This window comes from Eptesicus fuscus, chromosome 22, assembly GCF_027574615.1.
Source record: "Eptesicus fuscus isolate TK198812 chromosome 22, DD_ASM_mEF_20220401, whole genome shotgun sequence".
Lineage (NCBI taxonomy): Eukaryota > Metazoa > Chordata > Mammalia > Chiroptera > Vespertilionidae > Eptesicus > Eptesicus fuscus.
Window position 1 is genome coordinate 4,956,416 of NC_072494.1, and position 24,241 is coordinate 4,980,656.

Here is a 24,241-nt window from a genome sequence, read left to right on the forward strand (position 1 = left end):
GATGGCTCCGTGCTGCTGGATTCGGAAGGGACTGTATTTTCCTCAGTACATCTCCACGGAAGGTGTGATCTGTGTAAATCTGACCCCTTCCCGTCAAATGTGCATTTCCATGTATTTAGAATTTATAAATCCCGACAGATTCCCCCGTATTTATAGCCCTCCGTAAAGAGCCCGCGCCTGCTTCGCGGAGTTTTGCATTTGGCTCCCCGGGATGCTGAAGAGAGTTTAAATAATAATAAATTTGGTGATTTATTCCACCTGGAACAGAAACTTATTCTCCCCTCCTGGCTCGTTCTGAAGGGGACACTATAAATAGCGCCACAGACGCGGGGATCAGGAGGGGGCGGGGGTGGGGGATTGAAATGCGAGAGGGAGGTGCAGCAACATCTCCATTATCGCGGACGCCCGGCCTGTATTTCTGAAACAGTCCTGTCCCCCGATCCCTGCCTTCTCCTCTTCCTCCTGCCCAGGCTCCGTTATGCGCTGCGAGGTCCCGCACCTGTTGCGGCGTTGGGATCCGGTTGCGTTAATGGGGGAGAGCGAGGGGGCAGGAGGCGCTGACGGGGTGGGAGAGGCGGCCTCTGGGGCCCGGGCGGGTCTCCGATGCCCCCCTCACATTTCACCGGAGTCAGCGGAAACTGAGCCTCCGCGTCTGAGGTGGAAATTCATCATCTGAGACGCCGCCCGTGCAGCCCGCGGGTCTGATGGTGACGACAAGCGCTCAGCTCCGGAAAAAGGGGAATAAAGAGAGTCTAATTGCAATTCCCAGAGGAGGCCTCAGGGCAGGGTCCCAGGGTGATTCTTCCTCCCGCCTCTGCTTAGCATTCCCCAGGTCAGGCTCAGCCAGCAACACCTGCAGGGCTGGCTGCCAATGACACCCCTTGTTTGCTTAAACACAAGATGAACAGCAATCAGGAAGCGGTGGATTGTCTGAGAAGCTGCAGGTGAGGGCGGAGAGCAGCCACGGGGGCAGCAGAGATGGTGTTGTCACCTGTGGCCGCGGGACGAGGGGCCCCGGCTCAGCTTCTTGTTTGAGGGGCCTGTGGAGGAAGGAGCCTTGGTGAGGCGGAGAACAATGGTAGGGTTCACGTCCATGGACAGCAGGGCGCATCGCAATGGTCCCCTGGCCCTTTGCCACAGCCTCCCCGTTGAGTACTGGCATGTCCTGGTCTGATGCGTCGGAGCACAGGCCCGCCCGCCCCGGCTTCCTGAGCGATCCCCGGCCTCTGGCTAATGGGGCGGCAGACGTGTGGGCCAAGCCCCAGAGCCCGGGGCAGCCCGCATTCTAATGATTTGTGGTGAGCAAAGTAAACGCTCTCATCGCAGGCTCTGTGGAGCGGGGACCCCCTTAAGGATGATGGATTGGAGGCCACGCAGATAGATGGCGAGTGTCCCCCGGGGGTGTGGTTGCCCAATCAGGACGCGGGTGTCTGCGGTTCGGTGCTCATTCCAAAGCTGCGCCTGGAACCTGGCTTTTTGAGGAGCTAGGCTCTGGAGGCACGTGCTGGGGGATGGAGGGGTTTCCTTGCTTTTCCTAAAGCCTCTCCGTGAGCGGCCGCAGCGGGTTGGAGCCGGCAGACAGCCGCTCGGTGTCTCGGGTGCTTCTTGGACCCCGTTATGGGTCTAACACAGACACGATAAGTAAACCGTTTCCACTTCCTCGCGCCCCTGGAAAGAAACCAGGCAAGGAAATGAGCATACGTTTTTTTTGTTTTGTTTTTTAAGCAATCAAATAGGAGACTCCAGTTAGGGCAAATAACAATGATTACTGCCGCCCGACTGGCATGGCTCAGGGGTTGAGTGTCAACCTATGAACCAGGAAGTCACAGTTAGAGGTCACAGTTCAATTCCTGGTCAGGTCACAGTTCAATTCCTGGTCAGGGCACATGCCCAGGCTACAGCTTGATTCCCAGGGTGGGGAGTGCAGGAGGCAGCCGATCAATGATTCTCTCTCATCATATATGTTTCTATGTCTCTCTCCATCTCCCTTCCTCTCTGAAATTAATTTTTAAAAATATTTTTAAAAAATTATTACTGCAAGCACGTTTTCTTCCTTTCTTCTTTTCTTTCTTTCTTCCTTTCTTTCTTCCTTCCTTCCTTCCTTCCTTCCTTCCTTCCTTCCTTCCTTCCTTCCTCCTTCTCCTCCTCCCTCCCTCCCTTCCTCTCCTGGCCTCTTAGCAGCAGGAGGATGGCATACGTGTGCCCAGCCCGTGTGTGACGCGCCCTCTGTGTTCTTCTTCCCCAGGGCAACCCCTACATGTGCAACAACGAGTGTGACGCGAGCACCCCCGAGCTGGCGCACCCCCCGGAGCTGATGTTCGACTTCGAGGGGAGACACCCCTCCACCTTCTGGCAGTCGGCCACCTGGAAGGACTACCCCAAGCCCCTCCAGGTGAACATCACTCTGTCCTGGAGCAAAACCATCGAGCTCACGGACAACATCGTCATCACCTTCGAGTCGGGGCGCCCGGACCAGATGATCCTGGAGAAGTCCCTGGACTACGGGCGCACCTGGCAGCCCTACCAGTACTACGCCACCGACTGCCTGGACGCCTTCCACATGGACCCCAAGTCCGTGAAGGACCTGTCCCAGCACACGGTCCTGGAGATCATCTGCACCGAGGAGTACTCCACGGGCTACGCGACCAACAGCAAGATCATCCACTTCGAAATCAAGGACAGGTTCGCCTTCTTCGCCGGGCCGTGGCTGCGCAACATGGCCTCCCTCTACGGCCAGCTGGACACCACCAAGAAGCTCCGAGACTTCTTCACGGTCACGGACCTGCGGCTCCGGCTGCTGCGGCCGGCCGTCGGGGAGATCTTCGTGGATGAGCTGCACCTGGCGCGCTACTTCTACGCCATCTCGGACATCAAGGTCCACGGCAGGTAAGAGCGCATGCCTCCCGCATCCCTCCTGCGTGAGAGAGGACGGGTGTGTTCATAGGAAATGCGGGGGGGGGGGGGGGGGGGGGGAGGGCGGGCAAGGGGGGTTGTTCTTGCAACTGGAGAATGTTTGTCAGTTTCTACTGCAGCGGATTCTCAGGGGCCCCAGCCTGGGGGTCGGTCCTGAGGCACCTGAGACCCTTCTCACTCGGCAGTGGTTCCTGAGCCCAGAATTGCTGTCCTGAGGCCGGAACCTGGCGGGATTGCGTAGAATTGAACAAAAGGGGGGAAGCGCATCTTAGAACAGGGACTGGAAAACCAGCAGTGCATCTTCCTGTTGTTTCCAGATGAGGAGAGGGCCTTCCCCATGGGAGGCTTCTCTGTGGTTTTGTTCTCTGGCGCCAACATCTCTGAAACGGAAGCTGTATTTCTTTAAATGGGTTCAATTGGAGCCAAACACACTTAGGGAAAACAACACATTTGTTTAAAAGGGGCAAGCTGTGTTTTTTCCGTTTCTTTGATGCTCTTGTCTTAAAGAGATACGCAGCCCCGTGGCCCTGAGTCAGGCTCCCTCCTCGCTGTGGGGCAGGCACAGGTGGAAGAGTTTAAGCAGCATCGGTCACAGTCAGGCAGGCCTTAGGGCAGTGGTCGGCAAACTCATTCGTCAACAGAGCCAAATGTCAACAGGACAACGACTGAAATTTCTTTTGAGGGCCACATTTTTAAAACTTAAACTTCTTCTAACACCACTCCTTCAACATAGACTCGCCCAGGCCGTGGTATTTTGTGGAAGAGCCACACTCAAGGGGCCAAAGAGCCGCATGTGGCTCGCGAGCCGCGGTTTGCCGACCACGGCCTTAGGTGTTGATAATGTGCCTGATACACAATTGAGCACGTTACCAAGAACGTTGAGGATGTTTACATGAGAAGCTTCAATCATTAGAACCAGGACCACCAAAGTAGAGATTTTCAACCTGATTTTTTAAGTGTGGGACGTCACCAAAATCACCAACTGGTGGAGGTTGGAGCGTGAGGTGAGGAGTTGGGAAAATGAAAGATGAGTGAACAATAACAGCAAAATGGAAATAAGAAAGCCAATCAAGGCAGTAATCATTCTAAAAATGTCAGGATAGTTTTAAATCAGAATATATGGAACATAAGAATAGAAATGGTACATAAATCATCTACGTATAATTAAGTAATCATAAAATTTTAACAAAATAAGGCAGGGTTTTTAAAATATATACTAGCAGCCCGTTTGCATGAAGATTCGTGCAATAGACCTTCATTCACCTGGCTGCCCGCACCAGTTTTCTGCCGGCACCGGGGACCCAGGCCTTGGCTGTGGCCACCGCCTTCTGCCTTCTTTCAGGGTCGGGGCTTGGCCCTGGGCGGCGGCCTTGGCTCTGCTGCACCCCAGCGTCCCTGCTACGGCTCGTAGGAGCCGACCCCCCGTGGTTGCCTGCGATCCGTGCAGGCTCCCCGCTGGTGCCCGAGGCTTTCCCGGCCTTGGGCTCAGCCACACCCCAACGTCCCTGCAACAGTTTCCTGGTGGGCGTGGTTGGTGGGCGTGGCTTGTGGGTGTAGCGAAGGTACGGTCAATTTGCATATTACTCTATTATTAGGTAGGATATTTTTGTGTTGATTTCAGAGAGGAAGGGAGAGGGCGAGAGAGTTAGAAACATCAATGATGTGAGAGAATCATTGATCACCTGCCTCCTGCACGCCCCCTACTGGGGATCGAGCCTGCAACCCAGGCATGTGCCCTGACCAGGAATTGAACCTTGATCTCCTGGTCCTTAGGTCAATGTTCAACCACTGAGCCACACCGGCCGGGCAAAACCCCACCAGATGTACTACGTACTTTCCTTTTACCCCTCACCCTGGTGGTACCCTCCAACTGCACTGCAATGGTCCCCAGGAGTTTGGAGGACGCCCCCCTCCCTTCACGGGGACTCACCCACTGCCTTTTCCTGACCACCGGTCACCGGTAAGCTGGTGAGGAAGCAGCTGGGCAGGAGACAAAGGTGCAGTAGAGGTGAGCCCCTCCCGTCAGGTCCCCTTCTGTCACCTCCAAACTCCTGTCCAAATTCCTCAGGGCAGAGCCGATGTTGGCGCGTGCTGTGCTAGGCGCCAGATGGCCGGGGTATTTTTAGTCTTGGGGGAGGGACCACAGAAGCAAGGCCCGTGGCGCGGGCGTGTCTCCAGCTCCTAAGTTATATAAGGAACGTGGAGCCACGCGAGGGAACGGCAGCCCGGATGGCAGGTCTGTCAGCGTAGAAGCTGATAGACGCTTCACCCTTGAACGGTTCGGCCTCGTCTGTCTTTTCCTCAGCACGCCATCGATGGGAGCCTTGAAGGGGAATGGATGATCCCGGAAAGAAAGTTCTGAGGGTTCCTTTTCGAGAATATCATAAACGGAAACTTCCCTAAGGAGTTGTTTCCATCGCTCCTCCTTCCTCCGTTCATGGGATGATCGCAATATTTAACGTGCCTTTCCATGTCTGTGGATGACCATCTTAATGATATTTTTTTTCTGCCTGCCACTCCACAAATAATGTGGGAACTGGCGTGAGTTATTTGGGGACAGTAGGGAAATGGCCACAGAATAGTGGGCAGAGAATACAAGATTTTTTTTTCACCTTGAAATGCTAAGCGAGGCAACAAAAGCAGGTGGGGGGATCTTGGAGCTGGCTGACCATGAAGGCCGGGTCTTTATTTCTTGTGCACAAATGCACTTGGTGGTCATGTTTCATACTGGCTGGCATCGTTTGGTGTAAAAAACAAACAAACGTGTTTTTTTTTATGGTCATAAGACGAAGGTCGCTTTTAGGTTCTTTTTAGCATGTGACACACCTGAGAGCTGTCTTACTGGTGACAAAACGTAAACTCCCATCGTAAGCATGGCGGCCCTCTTGGGCTACTTGCTTCTTCCGCCGCCACGTCCTCCCTCTCGCTGCGTGCCGATTCCCATCGCGGAGCAAGGAGGTGGCTGCTGGCGATGTCCAGGGACCGACTCTGACTTATGGATGTCCTCCTTCCGTGAATCAGGCTGTTTTTCCTAATATATAATAGACGGGCGCAGTGTGCCAGCACCTTAATTAAAGAGTGCCTCTCTTCGTCCTGATCTCATTTTAATTTACAGGGTAATCCTACAATAATATCACTAATGGAAGGTACATTAAAGGACATCAAGTAGCATTAACTGTATTAAATTATGGTACTTGTGTTAATTAACTGCCGAAGCAAGATGGTTCTAATGGCCAAAAAGGTCGTCTAATGCATAAATAAAATCTACCCAAATGAGAGGTGAGAGGAGGGATGGGGAGGAGATGTTTGTTCCGAACATCTTTTTATACCGACGGGGAGCTAGACCCATGGGCTGTGAAGTCTAAGGTACAAAATGTTTTCTTAGTTACACGTGGAAAGTTTTGATTCTGGAAGGTTTGTTTCCTCCTCAGCATTTCCTAATCAAATTGAAAAGTTGAACATTATGTTTGTCAGAGGCATTGATTTTAGAGAACAAAAACTCAGCCTTATGTAGTGTTTGCTTGAGGTGAACAGTTTCGGGGAAGTCATGTGATTTATGGTAATCATTGTAAAACTGGAAAGACACGTGAACATTTGATGATACGCTCCTGTGTCTGTAAGGTGTGCTGCCCGCAATGGCTCAAGGTACTGGATTCAGTCACAAGATAATAGAAATTCTTTTTCGACCTCAAGATCGTTAGGATCGAATTGTAAGACCTCTCCTCAGTGGCCTAGAAAACTCTCACCAGCATCTCGATACTTGTCTCGTTAGACAGTATCCCTCAACATAATCACCAATCATTTTCCTCCGTGGTGTTCACCCATGTCCTACCCTTGGCAGCGCCTACCCAAGCGCTTTACAGGTAGCTGGCCACCAGCCACTCCTGGCACCAATGGCTTTGCCTTCTGAGCCTCTGCCGTTCATCTCTGAGAAAGGAGCCAGGCGCCGCTAGCATGGAAGCTCCACTTCTACACACACTGTTTGGTGCTGCCCCAGATGGAACCCACTGTCCCTCTCCAGTCCCAGGACGGGGAAAGGCCCAGGGACAGAGCCACTCGGGCTGGGTGTCAGGAGTGAGAAAGGCCCTGCACCGTCACCCTCAGAAGGAAGCAGATACGATCGTAGAGCCTCCCTGTTTGAATGTCACCACCTCGGTGTTTGCTATACTCAGGAAATTCACTTTCTTGAATCAAGGCTTCCAAACGCCTCATGGGAAAGTGTGTGATCTTGGGTAAGCAAGAACACTGCGGGGAGTTGCAGAGTATAAAAGCAGTCGGGCACCCCCATACTTCCTCAAATCATTTAGGGAAAACCATGTAGCACACAAGGGATCTTCTGCAGAGGACAAAAGGCTTCCGGTCATCCTGCAAGTCCACTGAGTCTTTCTCTCGGCCGCAGTGTGAATAAATCTACCAAAATACTGACTCTTCGCCTGGCAGGTGAGAGGCGCCAAAGCACGGGGCCTGGTCTTTGTTCATCCTTCCCAGGGAGCCCTAATCATTGAAGTTGGGTTTTACCACCACCCGACAGACTCTGCTTTTATAACACCTTCCTTCTGTCACCAGTAACTACTCCTCCTCCACCCGGGCCAGACGCTGGGTTAGACGGTGGACATATGGAGAAGCACAAGGCTGTAGTCGGTGCTCACGAGAAGCTGATGCCCACAAGGACACAGACATGTAAACAGAAAAGGAGGACCATGTGGGTTCAGTGCTTTTGCCACATGGGTGGGGAAAGTGCCCTGGCAACAGAGACGTGGCTCATTTAATGCAGAAAGCCTCGCGAATGCTTTGATGAGGATGTGACATTTGCCCGGTGTCTTGAAATATGCGCCTTAGAATGTGGAGCAGCCAGGACCCGAGGGATATTGTAGGTGAGCCGCTGTGCTTAAGAAGAGCACACCTGGTAAGGAGCTCCAAGGAGTTGGACAAATCCTGGGAGATGGTCTAAAGCCGTGGTCGGCAAACTGCGGCTCGCGAGCCACATGCGGCTCTTTGGCCCCTTGAGCGTGGCTCTTCCACAAAATACCACGGCCTGGGCGAGTCTGTTTTGAAGAAGTGGCATGAGAAGAAGTTTAAGTTTAAAAAATTTGGCTCTCCAAAGAAATGTCAATCGTTGTACTATTGATATTTGGCTCTGTTGACTAATGAGTTTGCCGACCGCTGGTCTAAAGGACTCTTACCTTGGGCCTTGAGTCCCCCAGGCCATAGAAATGTAAAGTTCTATGGGTTCTTATATGTCAGCTTTCCAAAGCCATGGAATGACTGTGTTGGACAAGGAGATGCAGGGAGAGACCAGGAGGACGAGGCCATTGCTTAGTTGTGGAGCAACTGGAACTCCAAGTCCTGATGCTCAAATGGAGAGCCCAGAAAAGCTCCCCAAATCCTACAGAAGCCATCATAACACGCGGGTTTGAGATTTGCTCACCCCGCCAATAGGACTTGGTGGACCAATCAGATGTGAAGGAAAGAAGGGCTGAAGGAAAGCCATTAGCAGGAATCCAAGTGGAGGGTCCACGTAAGGATTTGAAAACACTCCTCTGGTGTTGCAGAAAGAGGTCTGAGCTGGAAATATACACGTTTGGATAGTATCTCCTCGCATGTGATGCTTGAAGTTTAGAGAATGAATGACATCGAAATGATAGGGTTCTTTCCCCTTGTAGTTATGAATGACTGGTCATTTATGGAACACTTGCAGAACTCTGTGGAATACTGTCATTGAAGTGGTAATTTCTGAAGGAAATGGAGAAATAATCCGGGAAGGAGGGAGAAATCGCAAGGAGAGGGGGATGAGTTAAGGACATTCTACCAAATCTACCCAATAGGTCAATATTTACGTAGTAATCCCTCACGTCTGTATAGCACTCAGGTTACAAGGCTCTGGCCAGGTACCCTCTTCCCATGAATCCTCACTAGAGACTTGGGAGGGAGGTGTTGCTTAGCCTCATTTTACAGGTGAGGAAACTGAGGACCCGAGAAGTTCCATGACGTTAAAAGCATCCCTCACGCAGTAAGAGGACAAAATCAGGCTGCTAGTTAGAAACCGTATGCTTTGTCATTATGTTAGCCACCCCAGCCTGGCGTGAGCTCAGTACACACAGGAGACCCAGGAGATTCCCCAAGGAGCCGTCTTTCAGTTGCATCCTTAGCCCATAGGCCTTGGGGCTCTGTTCCTCTCAGAATGTCCTGGGAGTGTTTATTGGAACTCCTTCCCTCATTTTCATCTACTCTCTATGTATTATTGGGCTAATTTGTCGTATTGTGTGAGCTCCCGGTGTCTTACTGTGAAAATAAAATTGTGATGATAGTTTCTCACTTTAAAAGGGGAGAAAAAAAAAGAAATGAGCTGAATTTTCTCAGTATTAATTTGTTCTCATATTTTCCCATAAACGTTTAATACCAACAACAACTTTTGCTTCATGGGCATCATCAAATAGTAAAACAAGCCACAAATATTCCTGGGTCAACTTGGAAATGGCCAACTACCTTGGTTTATTTTAAGAAAGTGTATCTCTTCATTGAAGGCAATCTGCTTTTTCTTTTAACTTCCACCTATTGGGTTATATTCTCTTTTCTGGAACCATATTGAACATAAGTGTCTGCCTCTTTCATACAACAAAATTATGTAAATTTGAAGTCAATGATCCTATCCCCCAAGTCTTTTTCTTTCCAAGTTAAATGAATATTTAACTATTCTACCGTCTAAGATTTTTAAATTTAATTTGCTCTTCTTTTAAGAGGAGAATGAAGTTCAGTAAATAAGAGTATTCAAAAGAGTAAATAAGAAGCTTAGTAACCATAAATAAAAATTAGAAAACACAAACATTGCTACTTCACTCCAATGGAAACACTTAAAATAAACATTTATGGCAGGGACCCATTTTAAGTGGACGACCGAGTACCATCCCGATTCGAAGCATATATTTTACATCCTTAAGGATTGCTTGAATTAAAAAGAGAAACTATGCATAAGCAGCTCATTTTCCTCTGAGGTTTGCACCATTATAAGGAGAGAATGTATCTAATAATCCCTCCAATTAAATTATGAACTTCGTTAGGGTGCAGAAAAACAACCCAGTTTAAGAGCCTGTCCCTTTATCCTCGCTTCCCCAGTGCCATAGATATTTTTAAACGAGTGGGTCATCAAAGAGGAGAGATGTCTCCTTCTTAAGAAGCATCCGGATCCTTGGGCAAAATACCACATCATAGAAAAACGGAATCATTTCCTCCCTCGCTCCCCATGTATAGAGGAAGCTGGAGTCCAGCTACAGCCACGGGAGCAAGCGAGGGGAGACGGGGTGCGCGCGTCAGCCCTCAAGTCTGCAGTTGTGTTTTACCTGAATTCCGCGGTTGGCATCTTGGGAAGGTCTTGGTGGTTTTTGTCCCGAGGGTCAGAGGAATTTCCCGACACTTGAGGAGGCCATGCCATGGGTGGACACTCACTGGAAGAGTTTGTGTGGAGCCATGTGGCCATGGGGTCAGCAGGGACACCATCCCCATTCAGTCTGCAAACACAATACCAAACGAGTGAAGGTCAAGGGCTGTCGTCATCATTTGACTGTGTGGAGAGAGAGGTGGACTTCATTTCCACGTGGGTCTGTATTCCAGTTCAGACAGCCATCTTGAGGACTAAACATGCTCGTTTAGCCGGAACGAACAGCACTGCACGTAAACGCGGGGTGGCTGTTTCTACGTGTGTCTCCAAGTAGTGAAATTGTATCTAAACAAGGTCAATCAGCGGCAAAGGGAGAAAGGACAATTTTTAAATTACTTACGGTTTGGCCCAGTGGTCGGCAAACTCATTAGTCAACAGAGCCAAATATCAACCGTACAACGATTGAAATTTCTTTGGAGAGCCAAATTTTTTAAACTTAAAACTTCTTCTAACGCCACTTCTTCAAAATAGACCCGCCCAGGCCGTGGTATTTTGTGGAAGAGCCATACTCAAGGGGCCAAAGAGCCGCATGTGGCTTGCGAGCCGCAGTTTGCCAACCACGGGTTTGGCCAATGAGTATGTTTCTGAACTTCCACTTGAAAAAACATTGACGGAATGGATAGAGTTTTTAAATATGTGATACAGGAGCCTTATAAATCCCGCTGGTCTATAGATCCCGGTCCAGAACATTATATAATTAGGATCACTACCGGGTCAGCTCTTTCTGGCCGACGGGTGCCTAAGGCAACTGGTCTTGTGCTAGGAATGTAGAGAGGACAGAGAGCAAAACATTAGGATCTCAAGATCATTATTTGTCTTATTTATTTATTTGTTTGTTTATTTATTTTTGTTCATCCTCACCCCAGGATATTTTCCCATTGGTTTTAGATAGAGTAGAAGGGAGGCAGAGAGAGAAACATTGATGTGAGAGAGAAACACATCAATTGGTTGCCTCCCACACACACCCCAACCAGGGTCAGAGCCCTAGATCCTTCAGTGTGGGGCAACGCTCTAACCACTGAGCACACCGGCCAGGGCTACTTGTCCTATTTTATAAGAGAATGTTGGCTGGCAGTGCAAACCGGTTCTAACTGCAGCTGCACTGGTAACTCTGTGAGCATAGAGTGAGTCCCAGCCACTCTACGCACAGCCTCCCCATCTTCATGAGCGGCGGGTCATACTGGATTCGCGTTCCTCAGAATTGCTCTTCCAACGAAGGCCGCCAGGCTCAGACACGTGGGGGAAATGTGGTCTGCAGTGTTTTCTTCCGGGAAGTCACGGTGCATATAGGAGCACACGAGATGTCCTACAGCGGAGAGACACTGCTATTTTACTTAGCCAGGGCCTCCCAAACCTTCTTGGCCAAGGACATCTGTGAAGACCGCCAAGGAATTAGCAGTAGCAGAGCTCTCCTGGGTAAACAAGCTTCCTTTCATCTCCAGTGTCATCGGACTCTTCATTGGGCATAAGGAAGTCAGGGAAAGCATCGTGAGTGTGTGTGTGTGTGTGTGTGAGTGACAGAGAGGGGGGGGAATTATTTGCACTTAAGAACAGATTGATATTCCACAGCAAGGTCTAATTTTTGCTGTCGTCCTTTCTGTATTGTTACTCCATTGGGTGAGAAAAATGAGACCATCTCAGGGAAAGGCTAGCCGGAATAGGGAACACCTTTCTTCCTTTCTTTCTTTTTTTTAACTGTTGCTCTTATATTCTGAACCTTTGGGAGTCCTGTGCACTGAAGAATGATAGGAAATTGAATGCCGCATTGGCAACGATGGGGATGTTTTGTGTTTTGTTTTTAAGCTGGAGAAATTGTGATGGAAGAGACAGCAGAGATGTAAAAAAATGAAATGCCAAGTGATTCAATCTGGTGTGTTTTAGAGAGAAATCGAGATGCCGGGGGATTTCTGTTCCTCTGGAATGTAATCTCTTCAAACTCTAATGACACCAATAAACTAAAATCATGTCTTTAAAGGCAAATGAGACGGACTAATATTTAATTCATTCCTTTTCGTTGTGTAGAAACCACAGGCCGGTTTTCGTTCGAGGCGTGTTGCCTTCTGATTGGCTCCTTGGGAGTGTGAGGGAGCACAGGGGAGCCCAGCAACCCTAAGCCGGGGCTACGGCCAGGCGGGTGTCGCCTCGTCTAGGCATTGTGCTGCTGGCCTGGCTGCTTCTACTCCTTCGGTCTCGCCAGAATATCAGGGAAGCGAAGCTGTTACAACATATGGGTGACATCCATGTGTAATTATAGCTCCTCCAGGGCTGCTGGGAACAGGGAACAGATGGGGAGAGGGTGGGCCAGGAGATGATGGGAGGGGGCGTGTAAGGGGTCAGCGATTTGGCAGGTTGGAAATAGATCATCATGAGCTCCTGGGTTGGCATTATACGTGCAGGGTGTATGCCCAGTAGTCAGAGCGGCGTAGCGTTGCAGAATCATTTCTCTTAGCACTGAAAGAAACCATGGAATCATCTCGTCGACCTCCCTCTTTTTTTTTTTTTTTTTTTTTTTTTGATGTGAAACAGCATGGTTAACTAAATTAGCCAAAGATGATACTGTTGCATAAGCAGAATCTGGACCCAGATGGGACTTGTGTTTTACTCATTGATCTGCCCCCAGTGCCTAGAACGGGGCCTGGCGCGTAGTAGGAATCAATACAGATTGACTGAGAGAATGAGCACAAAAAGAAAAAGAAAAAAATGTGTTCCTATATTTGTGATGGTGGAGACCCCTTAAAGTCACAGTGCAGAGCAGTGACCCATTTTTTCGGGGGGCGACCAGGACTGTGATAGTGGACGGCAGAAGAGAGAGTTATGGGTATCCGCAATGGATGGCCACGTTTTTCACCTCGGGGAGCCAGACTTGTGATGGCGCCATTGATGTTTTAGAAATTGAGAGGGGTACCTATTCGAGACTCTTATGTGCTCATATTTTAGCTTAAATGCGGGGATGGCCGATGGGAGGTTGGAATTATGAGGCTAATAAAAGCATGAGAGAGGAAACTTAGATATGGTAACTACATTGCGTGGCCAGATTATCGTGCGTTCAGAGATCATAATAATCTGGCCACTCAGTGTATATCCTGTATAATAAAAGGCTAATATGCAAATTGTCCCCTCGACCAGGAGTTCAACCAGCAGGCAGGCCGGCCAACCGCCCATGTCCCCTCCCCCTGGCCAGGCTGACCGGACCCCACCCATGCATGCACTGGGCCTCTAATATATATATATATTTCTATATATATATATATATATATTTATACACACACACACACACACTGAGTGGCCAGATTATTATGCGTTCAGGGAGCATGATAATCTGGCCACTCAGTGTATTTGTTAGTGAATAGACGAGCAAGTTAGCCTACCGATGCTCTACAGGTAACGAAAATTGCTGTTCTACATTTTGAGTTTCTGTCTGAGCACAAACATTTCTTTAGAAATAAGCGATGGCGGTCATTGTTATCTTCCCTGATTGGAGCGCTGACTTTCTCAGGGATACCCAAATACCTAGGAAGCATTTTCACCCTCGACGCGTCATCCTGGATGCACACAGGTCATTAACAACTGGCACTATAGCTCCATATTCTGACCCATCGATGAGTTTGCTGACTCCACTGGAATATGCGCTAGTCATCTAAGTGTAGAGAGTAAGGCAGGCGTCCTCAAACTACGGCCCGCGGGCCACATGCGGGTGTTTTTGCCGTTTTGTTTTTTTACTTCAAAATAAGGTATGTGCAGTGTGCATAGGAATTTGTTCATAGTTTTTTTTAAACTATAATCCGGCGGGTTGCATTCTCTTGCCATCCTACCCAGGGTGCGCAGAGCAGTCGAGAAATCCCGTCCACATCCGCCTCAGATCCATGTTTTTGTTGCCCAGCCTCGTGGCTGACTCCAGATCCGAGAGACCAGAGGGTGGGAAGGGGCCTTTCTTGGTTCAGAGGGATACCTGCAACTAACTAGAGCCTCTCAGAGGCCCTGTGGTTCTCAGAGCTCCGCCCACTCCGCCAGCCCCGGTGAGTCTGGGAGGTCAGCAGGTCCCAGCCCAGGAGATGGGGTCTGTCCTGTGTTCCAGCGTGACCCTCACAGAGGAGGAGGTCAAGCATGCGGCAAAGTACGCAGCGTTACTAGCGAAGGCACCATGGCAACCACCTTCTTAACCCCGGCAGCACGGAGCATGGAGAACGTGCAACATGCCACCTTCTGTAACAGAGACGTAGACCAGGCCAGGGGAGGTCAGAAACACCCTCTTATTACAAGAGGAAAGAAGTTCCTTTTGGAAAGGGCAGTGTATCCATTTGATTGCATTCGTTAATGCAGTACAACATCTTGCCATGTTAAGGATGATTGGGTTGTGGCTTAAAGAGAGAAAAGAATAACCAGTTATGTTGAGTTAAACAGAAACGATGGTATAAGCTTTGCGAGAATATGGGGATGGGTAATAAAAACAAAAACAAGGGGGGGAGGGTAAAACATCATTGAACGGGGAATCAAATCACATGGGTTGTAATCCCCAAACTGTAACCTGAGAAATAATACAGCCGTCCCCCCTTATCCACGAGGGATAAGTTCCGAGACCCCTCGCGGATGCCTGAAACCACAGATATCACCGAACTCTGAATACACTGTATTTTTTCCTATACATACATACCTGTGATCACGTTTAATTTCTAAATTAGGCACAGTAACAATAATAATAATAATAAAATAGAACAATTATAACAATATACTGGAATACAAGTTATGTGAATACGGTCTCTCTCTCTCAAAAAATACCTTATTGGGCTGTACTCACCCTTCCTGTGGTGATGTGAGATGATACAGCGCCTAAAGCAGAGAACGCTCACCTGTTCACTTAAGGGAAGCACTCGGCGGCTTCTCTCCGGCACACCCAAATCCCCAGCACCCCTACTCGTGCCCTGTGGGGGGCCATTGCTAAGTAAAATCAGGGTCACTTGAACACAAGCACTGTGATACCACCGCAGCCCATTGGATGCCTGAATTGGCTCATCAGTGGCTGAGGGGTGGGGACCGGGCACAGCGTGGAGACACTGCACGAAGCGGGGATCCACGTCCCGCTGACCAGGGCAGGATGCTCGGCACGGCACGCGATTGGAAACCTCTGAAATGTGTATTTCTGGGCTCTCCCGTTTCCTAGTTTCAACCACAGTTGACCACGTGGAGAGCGCAACCATGGATCATGGGGAGGCTCCTGTGCCTACCTCACCTCCCTTTCAAGAACCGTGAAAAATGCAAAATACCATGCCAGTAATTGTAAGCACGCGAACACAGGGTGTCCCAAACAATGTATCCACGCTTGGGATAAGTATTCATCCCTGTGGGTCCAATGGGAAAAGGAAGAAACAGCAATTGAGCGCTCAGAAAATGTATGTGTATGCATTTTTTAAGAAACCCTGTGTTTAGTGCCTACTGGTCCCTGGCAGTATGCCAGTGGCTAGAGCTACCGAGATGGGAAGCCACAGCCCCTGTCCTCAAGTTGCTACCGTCTGGATGGATTGAAGGCATGACACAAGTTAAATCATAAAGCCATGGGATCTGTGGAGTGATGGGGACAGGCACAAGGTTGCTATGGCAACAGCGGGAGGTGCAGGAGGAGGAAGACCTGTGGGATGCAGGATGCTTTCCGGAGGACCTTCGTATGGTCTCTCCTTCATCAAGGTTCTTCCTGAACAATTACCTCCGTGTGTCAGGCTGAACCACATGGCATTGTTTGTATTAATCCATTTGAATTGTTGAATGTGATCTAATGGTTGGAAATATCTCCTGCCCTATTGCAATACTCATGCTCACTTAGTATATGTGCTGCCGAAGCAAGCACACTCATGCTCACTTAGAAAGACACGTCTGTCTTACTCTTTTCCCTAATATGGGTACATCCAGAAAATGTACCCACAGGTGAGCCTGTTCCAGACACACAGAAACACTGAGTACAGTGTGGGTTTGCAAGACGGCCTGGTGTTTAATCAGACCGAATAGGCAGGCTCAGTTTTCAATAAAAGTTAATCCTGTTTTCATTAAACAGAAATGCTATTTGTGGAAAACAAGAGTCCTGCAGAGATAAAAGGGTATCTCCCCGGGTTACACATTTAATGTTTGCCTAGCATTGATGAGTCTAAACCACGAGGCTTCTTTGCAATTTGATTATTTGCTCCTTTCCTTGGTATTGACCGTTCTGTTAGATGTCGCTGCTAGCAGCAGCATTTGTAAAGATGCCAGCATTATTTTCCCTGAGTCTTGGATATAAACGAAAATAAGAAAATGTTAAGTTGAGGCCTGGGTTTGTGAGCCAGTCCTGGTTTCCATGGCGAGGCAACAGAGGAAGGCTTGGAGCAGGGAGGCCTGGGTTCAAATCCCAGCTCCTCCACTTGCCCCTGGAGAAAAACGACATGACTTAAAACCATCTCAGTCTCAGCCCCAGCGTCTATCAAATGCAACAAGTGGACCCACGTGGATGAGTTATTTTCAATATTCTTAAGGTCGGCAAAACCGGAGTACGTGTTAAGTAGATGGTGGTTGTGATGATGGGCCCGGGAATAGTAGCTACAAAGGAATATGACAACTTCCAAAGCAGTTTTGCTTTGTTTTCAATTATTTTTGTATTAGTCTCACTGCAACCTATTGGCCCGCTCAGTATGAACCATTAATATGTTTTCTTCTTCTACGAACTCCTCTTTTCCCTGTTGCTGGGTTGCATTTATATTGACACTAACACATAATTCACACTCCAGCGCTCCTTGTTAAGGCGCCCCTGTTATCTGTCTGAATCCTTGCCTTCCCCTTAAAGACCCCAGCAGGTCCCATTTGTCGCGTATTCCTGGAGTTCTTCACGGGGAGAAATCTCCATGAGAATGAGAACTGGGCGTTTTCTGGAGACAGGCAGGTCTATTGTCCCATCTCCCTGGGCCACAGATGGGCAGCCATCCCCCCATCTCCCCCCCATGATGGCCGGCCTGCTCTGACATTTCGCACCGAGGGCTCTTGAGTAAGACAACCGTCGTTATGAAAGATTCATGGCTTCATCCCGCAGTCACCTTGCCACCCAGGGACAGAGTCGCAATGTCCACTGACCCTGGCGGTCAGCAGGAAGAAAGAGAGATGTCGCCGGGTCCTCGGAGACCCGGGAGGATTGTGGGCCTGCTTTTCCGTGGCACGCAGTCCCGCATGCCACCCTGAGTTCTGTCTTTCCTCGGGCCCCAGGGAACCTGCTCTGGAAAGCGAGGTCAGGGTCACGGGCTTGAGAAGCACATTGGGTTCAGAGACGCATCCAGGGGCTGGGAGGGAGTCGGAGGAGAGGGCTCACAGGGGAAGGAAAAATTACATTCGGTCACTCCAGGGGACCCTGGGGGGGGAGAAGGCAGGATACAGAAGAATCCCGCATTCAGAAAGGACTTTCAGAATCCCATTAAAGTCCGTCACTCTTTGGCTGACTTCGGCCTTTTCTGGCGAGTAGACTTATTTCATCTCTATTGTATATTGAGTATGTTCTATTTTCCAGGCAAAGCCGGCTTCTTAAAATAAGCATTTGGTGGGCTTGGTAGTAACGTACAAGCATCCTAGCTTTTTTAAAAACAACATGTGGCTGACCGATCAGGGAAATTCGGATATATAAAGGATAACCTCCTGGGGGCGGGGGAGGAGTGTGACAGAAGTATTAATAGGAATGTAATTTCAGCATCACCATTATTGTGGGGCAGACACCAGAGTTCAGACATAAGTGCTTGACACAAATAAAACCGTGAGCTATGAGAAGTGTGCGTGAAGCGATGTGTCTTTACACTTAATTAGTCGCCACCGAAGGCTTCCGCTTTGCTCGGTGGCGTGTGGTACATACATCCCTGCAGTAAGTTAAATGCAAACGGTTGTTAATGGAGGGACCATCTGCTCCACGCCGGGGAGTTTGCTGAAGGGAATGTGGTTGAACCACTCAAATACCAGGTTTCTAAAATGAGCTGCCTCTGTGAACCCCAACATTACTAATCCTCCCCTGGCCTTTCGAATGCTACACACGCATCCCTCAACCACTTGGAACACAGGCTGAGCTGCGTTTCTGTTGTTGTTCGTCCTCACCTGGGGATGTTTTCCATTGATTTTTTTTAAAAATAATCTTTATTGTTGAAAGTATTACATATGTCCCGCATTGAACCCCTTCTGGCCCCCCCTCAGCCCCTCCCCCAGGCCTTCACCACCCTATTGTCTGTGTCTATGGGATATGTATATATGCATACAAGGTCTTTGGTTGATCTCTACCCACCTCTGCCTTCCCTATGCATTTCCATTGATTTTTAGAGATAGTGGAAGGGAGAGGGAGAGACTGAGAGAAACATCGATGTGAAAGAGACATATCGATTGGCTGCCTCCTGTATGCACCCCGACCAGGGCTGGGGATCGAGCCTGCAACCGAGGTATGTGCCCTTGACTGGAATCGAACCCAGGACTCTTCAGTCCATCGGCCAACATCCTATCCACTGAGCCAAACTGGGCCAGGGCCAGCCTGGGCTGCTTCTCATGCAGCCATTGGACACCTCTCGGAGGCAGAATCCCTGCAGAGGCGTCTCCCTCTGCCCAGAGCCCTTGGGGCCCTCAAATTCTGCTCAGGGGTTGAGAGCAGCCAGTAAATAATCCGACGGTCACCTCTGCTAACACGGATGGGACAGACTCTCCATCCCCGTCTGTCCCTCCTGCAAGCTCCTCCTCTGCAGCCGTCCATCACCGGCCAGGCGCGGGCCCAGGACGAATGGCCCCGGCGTCATCCGTGTTGCCCCCTGCACCTGCCGTCATCCACACCACCGTCTTTCTTCACACGATCATCCGTGTGTGATGGGGAGCCATGATTTCTCCCCCAACACACTTTATCAGACGCTGTCACGGAGCGTCCCAAGAACGTCTGCGGGACTCCCCGGGGACAGGGTAAAGCATGAAGGAATTAATCCCAGGACGGGCGGCAGGGCCTCCAGGTCTCCCATGGCGCGCTCTGCGTTCCCGCGGAGACGGAGTGCTCCTTCATCCCGGCCTTTCCCATCAGTCCGCGGTCAAGGTCGCCACCCGTATAGTTAAGCGCCATCTGCCACGAAGATCTATCACATTAATATCCACCGGAGGTGTGCGCGGCGCTGCGAGGCTCAGAAGAGCACCTTGGCCTGAGAGAGCGAGCTTCGAAATGAACTGCGTGTGCCCTGACCGGTGTGGCTCAGTGGATAGAGCGTCAGCCTGAGGACTGAAGGGTCCCAGGTTCGATTCCGGTCAAGGGCATGTACCTTGGTTGCGGGCACATCCCCAGTGGGGGTGTGCAGGAGGCAGCTGATCGATGTTTCTCTCTCATCGATGTTTCTAGCTCTCTCTCCCTCTCCCTTCCTCTCTGTAAAAAATCAATAAAACATATTTAAAAAAAAGAAAAGAAATGAACCGCGTGGATGGAAATCTTCAAGCTCGCGGCTTCACTGCCGCTGGATGGAAGCGATGGCTCTGGGCCGACTGCTCACTTGGCTTTCTCGACCCTTCTTCTTTTTTTCTTCTTCTTTTTCTTTAATGTTCCTCCATTCCTCTCTTGCTTTAACTGTATCTGATCGAAGACTGTGCTTTGGGGGACTTGCCTGCCAGAGAAGAGGCCGCGGGAGAGCTCGTTAGCCCAGCAGACGGTCCGCCCCTGAAGGAACTAGACAATGAACAGCCCGCTTCCCGGGGGCCGCCGCGCAGAGCCGGGGCTGCGTGGAGGGGGCAGCCCCGCAGTGCCGCACACGCTTTTTATTTGTTAAAAGGCAAAAGGGGATCTTGTACTGAAAACATCCCCCTGGGTTTGTTCTCACGAACAGAGGCGCCTCCCGAAGGCCGCAGGCGTCCGATGCCTCCGTTTCCAAAGTGAGCGCGTGTCCGTCTGTCTCCAGACAGGCCGCTGCCCTGGAACGTGCCCCGGAGCCTCTCGGAGATGGAGAGACCGGCGCCGGCGGTGCGTCTGAGAAGCAGGGCCCTTGGTTTGGGTTTGCACCGCGAGGCCGAGCCCTCACAGAGCTCCGGCTCCGGGTGTGGAGCCCAGAAGACAGGTCCGCGGGTTGTCTGAGGCACCCGGTCATTGAGCTGCAGGGCCACGCGGCCGCCCAGACAGCGCTTTCATTTCATTTAGACGCGGTCACGTCTTCCCTCCCAAAGGGAGCCCTCACCTTCACCAGGAAGCCTGGCTCCTGATGTTCCTGCTCCTGGCGGGAGCCGGTCACTCCTTCATCACAGGGAGCAGGAGGACTTGATTCTCTAAACCCACAGATGAGGTTCACCGATGTGTTTCATGGAAATAGAAATGGAGAGTGGCTGTGCTGCAGAATTATGGTCTGACCTTTCTTTCTTTCTTTCTCTCTCTCTTCCTTCCTTTCTTTTTTAAGAGGCAAGGGCACCTAGGGAAAGAGGAAGAGGCGACAAAAGCCAGCTGCCGAGACATGGCATTCATCAACCTTGAGTCTGTTGTAGAGAGAGGTGCGTCTGGGTCATTGCTGCCTCCCTTCCAGCAGGCGGGTCCTCTGGGGCCTGCCGCTCTCTGCCCATAGTCGGTGACACGCACCCCAGCAGGGAGGGCAGGCAGACACATCCCATCTGTTGGTGTTTTCTTTTCCTTTTTCTTATTTTTTTTTCCAATCCACTTGATGAGGTGTTTGTCTGCAAATGTGTCACGCTGCTGTATTTTTGAGGTCTGAGCCCTCTTCTTGGGCCCGAAGATATTTCAGAGATGCAAAGCAGAGTTTCACACCTCCCCTTAATACTACACACACACACACACGCACACACGCACACGCACGCACACGCATATACACACACTCACTGGCAAGGTCCTCCATTGCAAAACACTTATCTCACGTTTGTTCTGAAACCTCCCCGGACCACAACACTGACCCTGTCTAGTTAGACGAAGGCAAGCGTTTGTTTTCTCTCAGTGATAAGGATCGTTTTCTTGAACCTGGCCTTCCCCTCCACATCTCAATATTCTGCTTTAAAACAGCAGAAGAGGTTGATGTGTGAGTAAAATGTCTCATGTTTTTTTAAAAACCAGACCAAAGCAATATGTTTTCTTTTTCTATCACGAAAAGCAGCCCCACACCATTCGAACACTGAGATGCATGGGGTGGTTCCGAAATGCCACGTACAATAGCTCTGTCTTCCTACAGAAGGCAGGACTCCGGGGTTCGAAGGGAGAACAGGGTTCTCACACGTAGTGTTGTAGCTCTGGTCATGGAAATCTTTCCCAAGGCTTGAGTTAATCCCATTGACAAACCTGGGAATTAAAAGCCAGTGTTCAAGCCCAGCCAGCCTGGCTCAATGGTTGAGCATCTATCTACCTATGAACCAAGAGGTCATGGTTCAATTTCCAGTCAGGGCACATGCCCGGGTTGCAGGCTCAACCCTCAGTAGGGGGCATGCAGGAGGCAGCCAATCAGTGATTCTCTCTCATCATTGATGGTTCTATCTCTCTCTCCCTCTCCCTTCCTCTCTGAAATCAACAAATATATATATACACACATACACACACACACACACATGTATATGTATATGTATATGTATATGTATATGTATATGTATATGTATATATCCAGTGTTCAAAAGCTATGTGGACAATCTAGGTGGTATCAGCTATATTCACGCTGCTTGGTGCCAGAATCCGTTATCAACATACAGGAGAGCTCACATTTTCAAACAGGTTAGAAGCCGGAACCACTTCCTGCTATGAAGTGTCTGGAACAATGAACTCTTCTTCTTGGTGTGACCCCCAAAGACAGAGCCCAGAGGGGGCTCTTCAAGATTCCGTGCATGGCACTGGGAGGCAGGGAGCCCAGCTGCTCACTGGACAGTTGCCGTTGGCCGTGGCATAGAAGTCACGGACACAGCCGCCAGGGGAAGCGAGTGACTCTGGCTTTCTCCTTCGAAACGGCACTTTTCTCCGGGATGGCATTGTCAGAGGGCATTTCATATGAGTCGTGATGGCCACCCCGCAGCATAGAACCACTGACCTAGAAACTCCACTTGCAGACAGAACTGCCCTCATCGCCCGTGGTCTGAATGTTGCCTTTCAGCACCTTGGAGAGAAACTCTTCCCATCCCCCTCCCCCTTCAAAGTAAACGCCACAAGAAAAGGGTGCTTGCTGTCTGCCTGAGATCTATGTTCTTCTTTCTTTTCCTTTTAAAAACTTTCTGAATTGGCCCAGCCGGTGTGGCTCAGTGGTTGAGCATTGACCTATGAACCAGGACAGTTCATTTCCCAGTCATGGCACATGCCCAGGTTGCTGGCTCGATCCCCATTGTGGGGCGTGCAGGAGGCAGCCAATCAGTGATTCTCTCTCATCATTGATATTTCTCTCTCTCTCTCTCTCTCTCTCTCTCTCTCTCTCTCTCTTGTCCTCTCTGAAATCAATAAAAAAATATATTAAAAAAAAAAAACTTTCAGAGTTGAACACGTTTCATTCCTCGACCGTGTATCTGACACGGGAAGGGGTACGTGGGAATAGTCCTCCCAGGATCCGGGATGTTCCGTGTTCACCTGGCAGCGACGGTGTACATTACTGATCTGTTTTCTGAGAAGGGGGTCCCCCAGGGGTCCTCAGGCCTCAGACATCAGAAAAAGTATACATTATACCAACCAGGAGCCAACTGGGAAGCAGAACCGTGATGCCTGGACTCGGTGGAGTCTGGGGGTTCCTGCGTGGTCGCTGCGTTGTGGTCTGACTTGCCCAGGGTTTGCAGTTTCCATGGGTTTCGCGAAGGAGAAGTGTCGGAGCCTCAGAAACCCTGGGCTGCAGCCAACCTCCAGCAGCGATCGAGCTCCGGGGACGATCCCTCCCTAGACACCGGCCCCACGACCACCGTGCTTTGGCTCCGAGTGTGAGTTTAGCATCGCTGGCAGCCAGAAGCCAAGCGGGGCTTGAGTAAGTCATTTTGGCATCCGTGAGGATCGCAAGACGGGAGCAAGCGAGCACTCGTTGGAGAGCAAGCCAGACGCCGGCCGAGGGTCCCCCCTAAAAAGGTGTCCAGGGTGCAGACCCTACCTGCCACCTGCCACGGCCCCTTCCCTGGGTGACAGCTCGACCACGTGGGCTGGGATGGCTGTTCAGGATCGAGAATAGATTTCTCTCAAGGTGCACTCGCAAATATATATTTAGATTTTTTTTTTTTTTTGGCAAATTTTGAAAAAAAAAAAATCTCCAGACATGTCAAAACAAGTGAGAAATGTATATCCCAGATAAAATGTTCAGTGCCGGGTTTAAAAAGAAGCTTCGATCAGGCTTAGGGGACCAGAATAGCATCTGCAAGTTAGTGCCAGGCAGTCTTGATTTAACCCTTCGTCCACATTGCTTCCCTGAGCCTTGCGTCTTGCGCCCAGCCAGCCAGAATGTTCCTGCATTTGCCCTTACACGGAACCTGCACAGAGTAGGAGTTCTAAACACAGCCGTTCCCTCTGAGTCCCGCTATTCCTGCCATCATCTCTTTTATTTTTTCCCTTGAGAAAGTAAGTTTCCTTTCTTTGGGGGTGGACTGACCCTGGGAAACAGTGTGGCAGAAGCAGCTGTAGCGTAGGTGAGTGATGGAAGGGAGGAAAACGTAAAAGAGTAAGACAGAGAGAGCGGGAAGCACTCCGTACGACACAGGGGCCATCTTTGTCGTCAGCCAGACTGGGTTCACACCCATTTCTCCATCAGCTGCTCTCTCTGTCACGTGGGCACATGCTGTGTCTCCGAGCGATAGTTTCCACCTCAGTCATGTGAGAAAAATCACTGGCCTCAAGGGTCCTTGGGAGAATTCGTGGGTAGCATGCACCCTTTCCTGTCGCGACGCAATGCTACTTGTGAGTTATCCTGGGCTTCTCTCGCCATCAAACTCTCACTGAAGCTTTTTACTTCA

General features: G+C 50.1%; 1 protein-coding gene across 1 annotated transcript in view; it reads left to right on the forward strand.

Moving 5' to 3' along the window:
- NTNG1 (netrin G1) overlaps positions 1-24,241 on the forward strand; it is a 201,066-nt gene that overhangs the window by 112,810 nt on the left and 64,015 nt on the right. The window contains exon 3 of the mRNA XM_054711459.1: positions 2,246-2,886. Within this exon, the coding sequence (XP_054567434.1) occupies positions 2,246-2,886 (641 nt within the window). The remainder of the gene's footprint in view (positions 1-2,245; positions 2,887-24,241) is intronic.